This window comes from Oncorhynchus keta, chromosome 30, assembly GCF_023373465.1.
Source record: "Oncorhynchus keta strain PuntledgeMale-10-30-2019 chromosome 30, Oket_V2, whole genome shotgun sequence".
Taxonomy (NCBI): domain Eukaryota; kingdom Metazoa; phylum Chordata; class Actinopteri; order Salmoniformes; family Salmonidae; genus Oncorhynchus; species Oncorhynchus keta.
The window spans coordinates 35,048,473-35,064,407 of NC_068450.1; the positions used below are offsets into that span (position 1 = coordinate 35,048,473).

Genomic DNA, 15,935 nt, shown 5'->3' on the forward strand with positions numbered 1-15,935 from the left:
GTTCTGAAATGTATTCATCAGGCTTTTACTGACGCAACTGATAATGTTATTTTGGAAAATGTATGCTGCAATGAACTTCTCATACGTGGCAGTACTAGATGAGTGTTTATCAACCATTTGTGAATAGTCCTGGAGTGTCTTTTTCAACTGAAAGCTCCCCAAAATATACTGACTTCATCCAGTGTCCAGAAAAGTGAATTGGTAGTGTACAGTAGGCACATGTATAGTGGGTTGAAATTAAGGATACCATTAACAAAGATGCGCAATAATGATTGTATAAAATAAATGATTCCAATACTGAGCTATATTGTATGGTCAACATTTTGGGGAAATTATGTTGTTATGCTAATACAATTGCTCAGAAAGAGATTTTGCTTAACAAGTAATACTTTTTTTCCTCAAAGGTAGGGGTCAAAATGATTAACACCCCTAAAAGTTGAAAAGTAGTCAAGTTTACTATTTGGCCCCATATTCCTGTAACGCAATGACTACATCCATACAGAGGGTCAAAGATCATACCCCCAAGACATGCTAATCTCCCCTGTTATTGGTAATGGTGAGAGGTTAGCATGTTTTGGGGGGGTATGACCTTTTGAGCCTCTAACTTTCTCACTCATCTGTAATCATGGTAGCATCCACATTAATGTAGAGGTGTTTAGAAATAGCCTGTTTATAATAAAAGTAATTCCAAAATGACATTACATTATTTTTCAATTCTATTGGGCACAAATGATCTGAAATGCAACCAAAACAAGCTGCAAATGCTTCCAGCAAGTTTGCAGTCACACGCTTGATGTTGTAGGAATATGGGACCAAATACTAAACATTTTCTAATTTTCTAAGAATCTTTCAGGGGTGACCCCTACATTTTTGAGGAAAAGTATTACTTGTTCCAACAAAATCTCTTACTCTGAGCAATTGTTTTAGTATGAAAAGAATGGGAAAATATTTCTCAGTATTTCAATTATTTTATACAGTCATTATTGCTCATCTTTATCACGGGTGTGAATAATTTAGGATCCCACTATATTGTCTAATTTGGGTAATTTGTTACAATATTTCAGAAAAATCGCCATGCAAAAAAGTTGTATTTGTGTCTAGCTTCAACTGGTAAAGGTTAATTTTTATATGTATAAAGATAGAAAAATAAATACTTGTAAGGGTGTGGTGTATGGCCTTGTATACTATTCCGGCTGCCTGTAATTATGCAATTCTAGGTACTATACCATCTGCTGACATTTTTAAAAACCTTCCAAATGACAAATGTGTTATGATATATTTTGACCAAGACATTTGAATGTCCATTCCTTCTAAAATTGCTATCCATAATTTGATCTAAGACTAACAACCTCAGACGTTTGCTAATGTGTTCAGTCTCCCCAAAAAGCTTGTCCGTTTCATGTAACGTCCATAACACTTCTTATTTGCTTAATTTCTCAAATATTTAGAAGTCTGCTTATTTGGGTATACTGTACACAGTGCCTTCAGAAAGAATTCACACGCCTTGACTTTTTCCACATTTGGTTGTCTTACAGCCTGAATTTAAAATGGATCAAGTAACAAAAAAATGTGCCGGGCCTACACACAATACTCCATGACAAAGTGGCATTATGTCGTTTTGAAGTTTTTACAGATTAATAAACAATGAAAAGTTTAAATATCTTGAGTCAAGTTCAGGAGTAATTACGTGCATAACAAGTCTCATAATAAGTTACATGGACACACAGTGTGCAATAAGTGTTTGACATGATTTTCAAATGTCTACCTCATCTCTGTACCACGCACACACAATTATCTGTAAGGTCCTTCAGTCCAGCATTGAAATTCCAACACAGATTCAATTATAAAGACCAGGAAGGTTTTCCAATACCTCGCTAAGAAGGTCACCTATTGGTAGATGTGTAAAAAAATATATATATATTATTGTGTGTGTGTAAAAATAGGTATGTCTGTCCTCTGTTGCAACACTCACTACGGAGTTCCAAATTACCTCTGGAAGCAACGTTAGCACAATAACTGTTTGTCGGGAGCTTCATGAAATAGGTTTCCATGGCCGAGCAGCCACACACAAGCCTAAAATCCCAATGCCAATGCCAACGTTGGTTAGAGTGGTGTACAGCTCACCGCCATTGGACTCTGGAGCAGTGGAAACACGTTCTCTGGAGTGACGAATCACGCTTCACCCTCTGGCAGTCCTACAGACAAATCTTGGATTGGTGGATGCCAGGAGAACGCTACCTGCCCGAATGCATAGTGCAAACGGTAAAGTTTGGTGGAGGAGGAATAATGGTTTGGGGCTGTTTTTTCATGTTTTGGGCAAGGCCCCTTAGTTCCAGTGAAGGGAAATCTTCACGCTATAGCATACAATCATTTACATTCCATATGATTCTGTGCTTCCAAAATTGTGGCAACAGTTTGGGGAAGGCCCATTCCTGTTTCAGCATGACAATGCTCCTGTGCACAAAGCGAGGTCCATACAGACATGGTTTGTCGGAATCGGTGTGGAAGAACTTGACTGGCCTGCACAGAGCCCTGACCTTAACCCCATCAAACACCTTTGGGATGAATTGGAATGCCGACTGCGAGCCAGGCCTAATTCTTGTGTGGCTGAATGGAAGCGAATCCCTGCAACACTTCCAACATTAGTGGAAAGCCTCCCAGAAGAGTGGATGGAGGCTGTTATAGCAGCAAAGGGGAGGGTTCAACTTCATATTAATACCCATGATTTTGGAATGAGATGTTCTATGAGCAGGTGTCCACATACTCTTGGTCATGTAGTGTATATTATTGTTTTTCTTTTTATCAAATGTTTAGAATTTTTCTTCCACATTGACATTAGAGTATTTTGTGTAGATCGTTGACAAGAAGACAATTAAATCCATTTTAATCCCACTTTGTAACAACAGAATGTGGAAAAAGTCAAAAGGTGTGAATACTTCCTGAAGGCACGGTACACTTCCCCCAAGGGGTACTATCGACACACATCAGTTTTAATTTCTATTTTGCTTAACCATTCCGTGAGACATTAAAGTTTAGATTTTGCGTGCAAATGTGAAGTCCATAACGCTGAAATTGCCCTTAAACAAACCCAGCTGCAGTATATAGAACAACAACTTCACATTGGTAACTTCTTCTTTGGATCACCAAAAGTGCCCCGCTATGTCTTTTTAGGTTGGGCAAAAAATTAGATCAACAAGAGCAGACACAAACGGAATTGTTTTTACGTCTCCTCTCCACTCCTTCGATGTTCTAACTTTTATTGAATGCAGGTCTCACCCAATTCCACCCGGCTAAACCTTAGCTCCCTACTTGTCTCTTGTGTACACCCATTGATCTTTGGGTTTTACGCCTGTGGTCTTTTCCAAGTGGGCATTACAGTCTACAGGCTTGCTATTTATGTGTTCTGGCTCTTTCTGCGGAGCAGGGCAAAGAGTTCAGCCCACTCTCCCCACTCCGCTAATTGACTGGTAATTTGGTAAATGCATTTGAAGGTGGAATGAAAAAGAAGACCCCTCTCTGCCCTTACTGTAGAGTGACAATGCTTATCCACCTGACCTTGCCTTGGCTAGGTTCCAAATGACCCCTTTACCTCTGCTGATGGGATCAGTACAGAGACATATGATGGAACTGAGTCCTACAGCTTACTATGGTTCTGTACTGGTTCGGTGATGGTATCAGATTAGATACAGTGGAGACATTTGGACTGCAACCCATGTTTAAACTCAGAATCCCTCAATCCAGCGAGTACTAAGGGTCCTTCTCCCAAGGCCTTGCTTTTCACCTAGACCCACTGATCCACACAACGCCCTCCAGGTGACTTGCAGGGAGATCGAAGGCAAATTCCTTTTTAAATTACTAGACTGCTATGAAATAGAAACCCTCGGGCTAAACCCGGGTTGTCTTCTATCGATTAGACTGTGTGATATTTTAATGAGCCCATCATGTTTGTAAATTAGTTGTTTTAAGGTGATGTCTTTTGAAGTTAATAGCTTTTGTCTGCTCAAATTTCTTACACTAGTTTCTCTCTCCTTACAGACGGACGGATAGACGGCGTTCCATACAGAACGGGATGTCCAAGATCTCCAAGGCCGTGAAGAAGGTGGACATGGAGGGCGTGATCCGGGCCATCGTGAGGTTAGGACAGGCGGCTCCCGGACCTCCTCCTAGGTCCTGTCCTGGGACAGGTAAACTTACTGCTCAGACTCCACTTCCTGTCTCACCTATTCTATTTCCCTTCAAACAAGAAGAGAAACTCTGTGTCAGATCCTTAACATGTCTTCTCTTGAATGTCTTGGAGTGTCAGGCTCTTGTGCATCAGTTGGTGGTTGCTCTTGAAATATACTTTGGAAGTTCCTGCCAAAAAGAAAGTGTTGGGTCCTTTTGAGGGTTGAGCTATGATGAATGATTTAGACTTCCTTCTGTTAAGTTTCTCCCTCTCCCACACTGTGGGGGTTGGAGAGCTCAGGAAAATATGCCTTTGTGTGGTAGAGAGAGCTGTAATGAGGTGGGATGAGTTGCATCCAGGCAAAGCTGAGCTGTATGTTTGTCTAAAGGTACTCTCTTAGTGGTTTCGTATGCCATATGTCAGTGTTGCGGCATGCCATGCCAGTGTTTTTCTTTGCTCCCTTGCTCCATCAAGCGCTGTGTGTGTGTGTGTGTGTGTGTGTGTGTGTGTGTGTGTGTGTGTGTGTTAAACGGTAAATGAGTGCCAGTCGGCAGCCACTAGGCTTTAGGCACCGGCCTTGGCCCTTAAATTTCCCTCTCTCCTCTTCCCCTGCCCTTCTGACTAACCACCCCTGACAAGGGAAGCGCAGAGAGGTAGGCTGTCGGCTGCGGGGCAAATTTAAACAAACGAGAGAAATAAAAGGGGACGCAAGATACAAAAGGGAAGAACTGACAGCTTTGGAGGGGGAGAATAATTACAGTCCATAGTGAAATTAGCACACTCGAGGGAGGGAAAAGAGCGCGACCACTAATATCTCTTCAGGACCTCAGGAAGATGCTGAGGATTGTACATGGGGCTTAACAGGTGTAACAAATTCAAGGAAGTAGTCATTTTCTGCAGCTGTTTCCGATGCAGTTACTGCTTTTTATATCAGAAATATGAGAGACTTGGCCAACTGGGAGTGCATCCAGAATGCGTAGTTTAGAAATGGAGAGAGAGTAAGGGAGCGAGAGATGAAAGAGAGAGAGAGCGAAGCGGACTCCCGGTCTACTGAACTGAACACATCTCAGACGTTTCCCCGTCTCTCTCAAAACTACAGAGAAACTCCCTGGAGGAATGGCTTTACTGGTAACTGTGTGTGTGTGTGTGTGTGTGTGTGTTCAGTCTCTTAGTGCATCCTGTAAATCAAGCATAAAGCTGTGTGTATAAGCTCTTAGCATTTAGACAAATGGGTCCCAATTTCAGTGAATAGGAGCATTAATGGTTAGAGGGGAGTCAGAAGCGGTGCGGCGTGCATTAGGAACCACTGATGGAGATTGAATAGACCCTTTCCTATCCTAAAAACAGCACTTCCTCTCTCTCTCTCACTAGTGCTGAGCGATTAGTGCTTTTTGAGGTCGGTTTCAGTTCGATCATTTAAAAAAAAAATTAACATGAAATGCATTACGAAATAATGACGTTACTATGATTTCAGAGTTTATTAATTAATGGAACTTCCAAAGCCCCAAATGGTGAGCATTCAAAATATTCTATTGTCTCTGATCAGGTAGACCTCAATAGGATATTACTATGACATTCAATATTTCAGTTTATATTACTTTGCTTTATTTGACTGCTTTATTCTTTTTAATTCCTTTCATTTTTAATCTCTGCTCAGGCAATAGCAGTCAGCCAGCCAGGCCATCTGTTATGTTCTCCTCATACTGGACTGTCTGTAGTCATCCTATTTAGCTTGCCTGCCTAAGTATGCTGTAGAGGTGCCTGTCAATCATTTGACTACTTCTTCAAAGTAGATGAGGCATACTTTCCAGAACTGTCTCTGTCCCTCGTTGTGTACATTCCTCTCTCATACGGTCTGTGTATATCTAAACCTAACATAGCAGGCGTAAAATTGCATCCGTCCAGAGATCTGTATATAATGTTGATATGCTCATGTCGCTGCCCTAACAAGGGGTGTTGTCCCAAAGGCGAGAAGGCAGGTTGCAAGTTTAGCTTCAAAATAAGCCCATATAAATGCATTGGGCTGATTTTTGGCGAGTGAAAAAGCTGGCGCAGTAGATTATGGTCATTGTAGTTAATTCAGCACAGAAATGTGGTAATTAAGTTGAATATTTGCTTAGTGAACACTACAACACCCTTCAGCCTAGCATCCCACATAGTTCTTGACTTGATTTCCTTCGTGAATGATTTGAGAAACAGCGTGTTGGGCTCACACAAAAAATAAATGGAATTCAAGTAATTGAACCGACATCGTTCAATTAGTTGCTTAATAATTGAAAAAAATCAAATGATGATTAATCGCTCAGCACACACACAAACTTTAGCACATCTACAGGCTCTACTGTTGAAACCTTAAAGCCGGACCAGCAGCCAGACGGCTGGCTGAAGGATCACTGCATGCCTATCAGGCTGGTGCTGCTGGTCTAATTGTGATAAATGATAGCTGTTCCGCTGTCTGTCACTCTCTCTTCGCACATTGCACTGCCTGCCTCAGATGTGTGGAGGGCTTCACCCCAGCAGCTCCCGATCCATAACATTGGCCTGTATCTTCAACAAAGAAATGCTGAAGTTTTCACTGAATATGTAAAGGGTAAACACATTTGCTTTGATGCAGTGGATGTTTTGAAAGTTAGTGACATCTAGTATACCCCTGAGGCCCTCTAACTGTGAATGGTCAGCCTCTGATCCTGTCTTCTCCAATGTTGTGGTGACAGGCTGCCAATACCCTCCCACACATGGCCAATAAAGTGTCCGAGCCTGTGAGTATGAAACACTTTATTACAGTTTAGAAGCTGTCCTGGAGGTGTAGCTGACAAGAGCTGTGGAAGAGCTTTCACAGTACACACACTGATTCACACCATGGTTTTATGTCTGAGTCCCATATGACGCAAATCATGTCTGTGTGGAACCAGTACTGAGGATTGTAGCTCCTTGAAAAGCGAGGCACTTCTTCGCTGTACATCTCTCACTCTGCCCCAGCCCTGAGCCTTCTCTCTCCCTCGGATAACCAAATACTACAGGCTGCCAGGACCCAGGGGTGGATAAATCATCCCTTTAACCAAAGTGAGCTAATTGAATGAGTTACTGATGTGATTGCCTTGGTTGGTCCACAGAGCATGGGGTGTACGTGTTGTTTTTAGTTTGTTGGTCTGTGTGAGGCCAACGGTCTTCACTCTTCAGTGCTAAATGCTTCCCTAACTGGGGAGTTCCGATAGCTCGGCTTCAGCTGTTAAGCTGTCTGTCTGGACAGTTTCTAGAGTTCATGGGAGATGAAGGAAGGGCCCAGAGAGGTCTCTGTGGGATCCAGACTGATGTGTGACACGGAGTGGCTGTGGGAGCGGGACATTGTGTGGTTGCGAGAGGGTGGCCTGGGGGTGGTTTTGCCTTGGGTTTGGACTTCTGTCTGCTCTGAGCTCTGGGTTGCCAGGGTGGAGTCCATACTTGACTCTACTCCCGCCCCGGCCCCCATCCCTGTCCCCCTGCTCCCACCTTGCTTGTGCCTCTCCCAGGCAGAGCTCAGCTTCACAGCCAGGGCCAGCAGATTCTTCCCCAGGAACACTGTCGAGACCCGGGGGTCCCTGTACCACAGCATGCCTGTGCCCCTGAGGGCCATTGTGAACACGTTGATGGTGACCAGGCTAAGCCAGGGGTACAGGGCCTCCTTACGGGGCCCCCTCTGTCCCGGCAGGGCTGCGGCCCCCAGCTCTGTGAGGGCCACGCAGGGCAGCAGCAGCAGCAGGGCGTAGCAATAGAAGAACACCAGGCCTTCGGCCCACAGGGGTACCCCCAGGTCAGTGGCCCCTGTGTGGGCTTCCCACAGCCCTGCCTGCAGGTCCAGAACATCCAGCAGGTCCACCACCACCCAGAGCAGCCTCCCTCGCACTTCCTGTTTCCTTCGCAGGGGCGTCATGTTGTCAGCCCCAGTCAGGATGAGGAACAGGGAGGGCAGGCAGACTGACAGCAGCAAGGTGAGCGTCTTCCTGGCCAGGGGGTCGGGCGGTCGGCGTTCCATTCGGTAGTTCTGGCAGACGAAGAAGAGTTTGAGCTGGAGCAGGGACAGGAAGAGGAACCAGAGTGCGTTGGCAAAGCCTCGGCGAGGCGAGTGTGCTTCAGACACCACTCCCGCCGACACGAAACGCAGAGCCAGCAGGAAGCCCAGGTCACCTAGCAACACAGCGGCGCACGGCCACACGCCGGGCCCGGCTTTGCCACGGGCTCCCAGCATGCTCTGCTCCAGCAGGTAGAGGTCGACCACTGCCATGGTGCTCACCGTGACCAGGGTTGATACGCACACCTGGGGCGTAGGCACCATGCCTGGGAGAGGAACACAGAAACATGACAAAGCTGAGAGGAGGGAAATAATACAAAATAGAGGAACTGTTTTGTTCCCGTCTAGACTCTGACCTAATTTATTTGCCAAAGTGAATTTCCCTTGCATGATAGACAAAAGCTTTCTTCACGACTCTTGTCTACTTAAGTGATGTCAGTCATTCTTTTTTGCTTGTTGCTATGGATAAAGATCATTTTGATGCCAGTTCAGCAGTGAGCTTTGGGTCAGAGACCGTTCTTCCCTGGTCATACATCCTGAGGAGGGGTGTTAGTTCTCACTCCTCTGCGACTTTTTTATTTAAATGGGTCTCTTCGGCGATGAAAGTTTCAACCCCTCCCGGCGCCTTGGCTAAAACTCTTGAGTATGACACAGGTTTCCTTCCATGGTGTTTTACTTGGGTGGTCTTACCTTATTCATTATTAATTAATTGTGTTAAAGTGCAGTAAATCTCTTTATTCTCCTTCCTGTTTACTCGGCCTGTTTGATTCTCATTGTTGCTGCCTGCCGCAGTCTTAAATTGGCAGAAAATTGCCTTCTCATTTGGGCTGAATATTAATAACGTCTCTTATTAATATTTGTTCTGAGATGTTTTTGACGGTAATTGCTTGTGTGTTCATGAACACTTGTGTGTGTGCGCGCCATTCTAATTGGCTAATTTTGTGCCATATTTCAGCAGTGAACAGTATAAAACCTCAGTATTGATTGGGAGTGTGAAATTGTCAGACTTTACAGTGCAAACACTCCTCTCCTTTATCGTATTGAGGAACCAGGAGAGCTGAGGAGGGTTGTCGGCCATCTGACTAGCACCGTCGAGGGTGTCAACACCGCCATGAGATCTGGCATTTCAATATGAAATCATTACCACCTCATATATCCCATAATGGCAACATTTGAGTGTGTGATCGAGCGAAACGATTGTGGGCTCCGCGGCCATAAGGGAACAAATGAACAGCGCTGATAACGTGTGTTTAGGTCTGCTTCTGACTGACGACAGGCATCAATCTTTTCAATGCACCGCTCATCTGAGCCCTGTCATCCACTGAGCGAGAGGGACTGTCAAAGGGTCTGCAGGAGAGACTTGTGAGTGGGGATGGAAAGTAAGATATATGCTCTTGGCTGTCTACATGCCTAATAAAGTATTACTGCATGATGGTAATAGTTCATAAATTAACTCTGCTTGGAGAGAGTTGGAGGGGAGATGAGATGAAAGCCAAAAGTGATGAAGAGGAAGCTGTAGACATAAAGATGTTGACGCAGGCAGCTAAAGGAGACATGGCATCTTACGCCTGCTCTGTGTATGAATAGATTTAAATGTATTCATCGCCAGGGATCAGAAGAAATTAAACACTTTAATATCTGGAACAGAGGAGTGAAAAATGTAATGGGTGAGAAAAAGACCTAGACTGACTGACTAATCCTCCTAGGGGCATGGTGAGGAAACGAAGAGGAGGGGCACAAATGTCAGCTTCACTAATATCTGATTATCATACAGGGCTTTTTTTGTTTCACTGCGTCCTGATTATCAGTGCTGGAATTGAATGGATTCTAGTGTACCAAGCCGCTGACTGTGAGGATATTGGAATAGAAAAATTGTGTTTTATCTGAACAAACCCCCCCCCCCCCCCCAAACTGCAGTCAGTGGAAGGAGAAAGGTAGTCTGCCACCCCAGACAGTGTGTTTGCCTTTCTCATTCCCAACACGCCTGTTGGCAATTCTATGTGCATCTTAAATTGTACCCTGGAACCCTGGCATTCCTCTGTCAGCCTGTGTTTTGTGTTGTGACGGCTTGTCAACGCACATTGATTTTGTTCTGAGTGAGCGGCCCAGATGACTGCCGTGTGTCCACTCTGCTCATCAATAATGACCAGATTCATCATCCCTATCATTAGGAAGCCGTACTGTAACTGACAGGCTGATTCAGGCTATTCCGCTGCAAGTGTAAGGATTGGGGCCTGTAAAGGTGGACAGGTAAACATTTTGTTTGTGATTTTTCAGCCGACGGTGTACAAGGACAGAAAGACTTCCTTCTTGTTTGTTATGCGTGTCGTGTGTATTGTGAAGAAAGGAGTGTTTTTGCCAATCACCCAGGTAATCTGTTATGGTTTTCAAATGAGCTCCCCTACACACATGGAGACACACACACACACATACCTCGTCTGTTTTCCTCTCTAATATTGGTGGTCTGCCAGGTGCGCTGGGAGGCAGGTAAAAGGAAGATTAATTGCTCTAGACTTATAATTCATATAAAAACACCCCCAGGATATTTGTCTTACTACAAACTAAATCCAATGTAATCTTACCCAGCAGGAGGGGAGATAGCTCAGTCTAGCCTAAGTTGTACAAGGAAGGGGTATATGGGGCTATGTGAAAGCCTGAGGGGCTTGCTTGTTAGAGAGGAAAAGGGATTTCTCTTCAATTAAACTAAATTAATTTATGGAGGTAAAACGTGGAGGGGAAAAAAAACATCCAACTAATGGAATAGTATTGGCAAATCGTGTCTCATCCAGGTGACTGAGTTGCCATCCAGCAGTAACATCTGATGTCTCATGAGGCATTTGTAAACCTATGGGAACGGCTATTACATGTGTAGGGGTTATAGGTATTGGAGCATGTACCCCAAATAATCATTTCAACAGAAATCTGGGCGAGTGTCTACCATTATGTTGGAGCCACACACTTAACACCTAGTCACTAATGTATTTATAGTACATTTTAATGATGCACCACCTGTTACATAATCACTCTTTATTAATACGTGCATACATAATTCAACTATTTCAAAGTAGTGGATAGCTAGTTACCCAAAGCATGCGTTCTTCGCTGCTCCTCTTGGCTTGATTGAGATCCACGTCGCCTATTAGTCGTACTAGAACGGTCCCTGGATAAACATTAAAGGTCAAAAATGATAATCTGTGATTCCTAAATTAGTCTTTACATCGGTTGCTTTGTGTTAGTCCTATAATGCTGTGTGTCTGTCGGGAATATTTGAACAAACTCCCACTCTGCTATGACGATCTTATCATACTGATAAAATAGGGGAAAAGTAATTGTCCATCTTCGAGTTTGTAAGATTTAAAACGCCAAGCCGCTTTTGCTTTTTCGGTCATCAGATAAACGTGTCATTTTGCACAGTTATCCCACAGTCATCGTGGGCGCAGAATTATCCATCTCTTGGTATGTCCGTATTGAATTTGCCACCTTGGCTCTCCGGTCTGGCAGCCGAAGATCCAGTTATTCGGGAAAGAGCTGTGCGGGCTTGTTTGCCGGGTTCCGTATTCTGTGAGCTATCGAAGTCGCTCAGAAGTAGACGGCTGCTTGACGCGGAATAATGATCAGGAATAGACGGCCAGATAAGTATCGACAGTAAAGCAAACCTCGAGGACACGAGAGAGAAACATGAGGAAACTCGCCTCTAGAGTTTATGATTGCGGTGTTAATTTGTAGGCAGGTTACATACTCTCGGCTCCCCGCCTCGTTCTCTCTCACTGGGTGAGTTCGTTTTGCATCGCCCAGTGCCCCGGGTAGGCGGAGTTTTAAAAAAAAATATATATATATATATATATATATTTTTTAGACCATTCCATTGGTCCTTAAGTGAAATCTTAACACACCGAGGGTACCGCTGCATAAATGTAGTTGCCCACAGTTATGTCCATTGGTTATGGTAATAATCATTATGCCACTTTGATGAAAACTAGCGTAATGGATTGGTATTAGATGGAAGTAGGTTACAGCCTTGATTGCCCTGCCAGTGCCGTACTCTAATGAAATTTATACGGAACGCACTCAGATATACGGAGCCAAGTAGAGCGAGAGATGCCTGTAGCCTATGGACACATCTCAAAACGCAGATGTTACTACTTTAATTAGACCCCTTCTGTTTCTTACCGTCTTTAGTTACACAACAAAACCATCCTGTTTCTTGTTGTACTGTAGATTTAAAACAGTCCCAGCTGGCTGCCTTATGGCCTAAAGGGTTCAGGAATGGATGGTTTTGATAGTCAAGGAGCATGCATTGCTTCACCTTGTCAATGTGTGTTCCATTAAGTGAAATGCATATGCATATCAATCTCCACCTTCTCAGCATCACATCTAAACGCAAAGGCTTTCTCATTTAACCATCTCCCTTTTTATTATCTCGTCTCTGTGTGTGAGACAGGGGAAGGAGAGTCATCATTCTTGTCACAATCAGCTTCTCGCTCCACTGGCTTCCAGAGGTTTTCCATTCCCTTGGTTCAATTTGTTTGTTTTTCTCTCAGCTCTCCTCTTTCTCTCCCTTCTCATGCCTTCCAGTTTCATTCTCTCTGTCTCTCTTCTGCCTTTTTCCTTTGGTTCCCTGTGGGTGTGGTTGAAGGTCACTCTGCACTGGCTCTCTTTCAGCATGAAAAGGGGGAGCAGACATAGCGGGGGAGAGAGAGGGGGACAGAGGGAGGGAGAAAGGGAAGGCAGACTGTCCACAGCAGTGCATAGTCATCGCTTTCCCTCCTAAACATGAGGAAGTTTGGAAGGACGTGGGGTAAGAGACCGTCCAAGAATGCTAAGGACTGATTGGTTCCAATCTGATGTCCACCAGTGGCAGAGGCCAACCACCACAGAGCCAGAATAGAATAGCAATCTCCTCTCCACCATCTGCTCTCACTAGTCTCCTTTCCGTCACATGTATCAGAGCTCTACCCTCTGCTGCTATTCATGCACTGCTTTACCTACCACACTGAATAATTTAGTTTAATGTGGCAATTGGAATGCTTTCTAAATTGCACAAATGAGAAAGTCACTTTAACTCTAACTACATGTACATACAACTAACCGGTGCCCCCTCACATTGACTCTGTACCGGCACACCCCTGTATATATTGTTATTTTTTTACTGCTGCTCTTTAATTACTTGCTACTTTTATCTCTTATTCTTATCTGTATTTTTTTTAAACTGCACTGTTGGTTTGGGTCTCATAAGTAAGCATTTCACTGTAAGGTCTACACCTGTTTTATTCAGCATTTCACTGTAAGGTCTACACCTGTTTTATTCAGCATTTCACTGTAAGGTCTACACCTGTTTTATTCAGCATTTCACTGTAAGGTCTACACCTGTTTTATTCAGCATTTCACTGTAAGGTCTACACCTGTTTTATTCAGCATTTCACTGTAAGGTCTACACCTGTTTTATTCAGCATTTCACTGTAAGGTCTACACCTATTTTATTCAGCATTTCACTGTAAGGTCTACACCTGTTTTTATTCGGCACATGTGACAAATAAAATTTGATTTGAAATTAAATGACAGAACCTTTCACAACCATAATACCTCACTACTTTTCTGTTGCTGCTACTACAGCTGCTACGACTACTACTGATGCACTCCAATGCAACACTACCAAATCAATACCCATGTGATACAGTTCCTGGCTCTCCCACTAGCTCCACCAGAGTTCCTGAGGCATCTTGTTGATGCCTCCAGTAGGCCATTCAGCTGCTGCTGCCTCTACACATGATTAATCATGAAGCACAACACTGTCGACAGTGTGAAGGGAACTTAATGGAGTCGAAAATACCATGTTTTCTTTGATATGGTGTAATCACTTGTTTTCCTGCCCTGCTTGCTGATCTGATTGGGCAGGTTCTCTGCTGTGTAGACTCAGATGGAGCCAGTATACGCCCTTGGAGCAGAGCTGTGCTGCTGGTTGTTGCTCACCCGTTTCGCTTGTTATGGAAAGGAGTTCTTTGGGAGTTTGGCCGTCACTGTCCGTCGTCGTCATCCCGGTCATTTGGAAAATGTGCTTGAAGTACACTTATTTCAGTACAATATGTGAGAGTTGACTGTGGGCTTAGAGGACCTGTGCTGACCTGCTATTCTCTGTGGCAGACTGCCGTGTACCTACCCCCTCTCTAGGCGTGCCATGCAGGGGTAAGACGGGTCAACCCAATCAGCTGAATGACGTCCTGATAGGGATGAGTGATAAAACGGCAACATGGCAGCAGATTAAATGAACACGATAACGAATGAGTGTTTCACCGGAGTTTAATTAACCCCCAGCCGCATCCCCCCCCCCACTCTCATGGCACACACCCCTCTGTAACTCCTCCCTTCTCCCTATCCCACCCAACCACCACACTGCCTGCCAGAGCAATTTATCCCCTGTCCTTCTTGTGTGCCCGGGGCAATTAATCGTGCCCCAAGGCCCCCTCCTATGTCTGTGTCCTCTACCTGCATGTCTGCCACACTTGCTTACACACATTCTCTTTTTCTTGCCGTCTCGCTCTCTCACGCACACATGCTTCTAAGACACCTGTGAACTGGAGGACCCTTGCACTTCAATTATCAAACATTTGAGCAATATGCATGGAATTGAAAAGTTATCGTCGGATATTATTCATCCTAATCAGACAGGTTTTTTAAATGGAAGATATGTAAGAGATAATAGAAGACAAGTATTAGAAACAATAGAACACTATGAAGAATCTGGGAAACCAGGCCTGGTATTCATAGCTGATTTTGAAAAAGGCATTCGATAAAGTATGACTAGAATTTATATATATATAATAAATGAATGAATGCCTGGACTATTTTAATTTATACAGTGGGTTAAAGTTGTGTGGTAAATAATGAATACTTCAAAAAGTCTTCAACTGTCGGAGTAAAACGATGTTGTCCACTATCGGCATATCTATCTGTTATGGTCATCGACATAACAAATGGCTATTAAAATGAGCTTCAACAATAACATCAAGGGGCTGGAAATCCAGGGCTTAAAATCAAAGGTGTCAATGTATGTGGATAATTCATGTTTTCTTTTATATCCACAACTTGTATCCCTGCACAACCTCATTAAAGGATCTAGATGATTTGTCTAACCTCTGGGATACAACCAAATTATGATAAGTGTACCATATTACATATTGGATCGCTAAAAAATGAAATAATTTTACCAATAAAATGGTCTGAAGGTGAAGTGGTCATATTCTGTATTCACATCCCGAAATACACTCTCACAATACATTTAATCAGAAAGTTTGCAAAAATAGATAAGCTGATGCTACCATGGAAAGGGAAATGGCAGTTTTTTTTTATGGAAAATCGACCTGATTTTAATTGAGTCATATCCCAGTTTACCAATTTTTACTTATGGCCCTGCCCACACCGATTTACTTGTTTTAAAAAATATATATGCGCAAAACATATTCCACATTATTTGGAATGGCAAGCCAGACAATATTAAACAGGGTTATTTATATAATGAATATGAATTCGGAGGGCTGAAATGATTAAATATGAAAGTATTGAACCTCTCACTAAAGGTTTCAGTCATACAACAGTTAATTCCAAACTCATTAAAAGTGCCTTTTCCCCTTTATTCCAATTACAACCTTTCACTTTAAGTTATTTGAAAATGAAATGCGACCGACCGGCTCGATTTGGTATTATGTAACAAATTTTGAAATTGTG

At 43.5% G+C, this 15,935-nt stretch overlaps 1 protein-coding gene and 1 pseudogene across 1 annotated transcript; one reads left to right on the forward strand and one right to left on the reverse strand.

Annotated features, from left to right (window-relative positions):
* Positions 1–4,038: 4,038 nt before the first annotated feature.
* LOC118363448 (39S ribosomal protein L11, mitochondrial-like) overlaps positions 4,039–15,935 on the forward strand; it is a 50,128-nt pseudogene continuing 38,231 nt past the window's right edge.
* LOC118363447 (transmembrane protein 121-like) lies at positions 5,642–11,988 on the reverse strand. Its single transcript, XM_035744321.1, has 2 exons — positions 11,297–11,988; positions 5,642–8,479 (listed from the first exon to the last, which is right to left on the reverse strand). The coding sequence occupies exon 2, from the start codon at positions 8,475–8,477 to the stop codon at positions 7,419–7,421; it is 1,059 nt and encodes a 352-aa protein (XP_035600214.1). The 5' UTR covers positions 8,478–8,479; positions 11,297–11,988; the 3' UTR covers positions 5,642–7,418.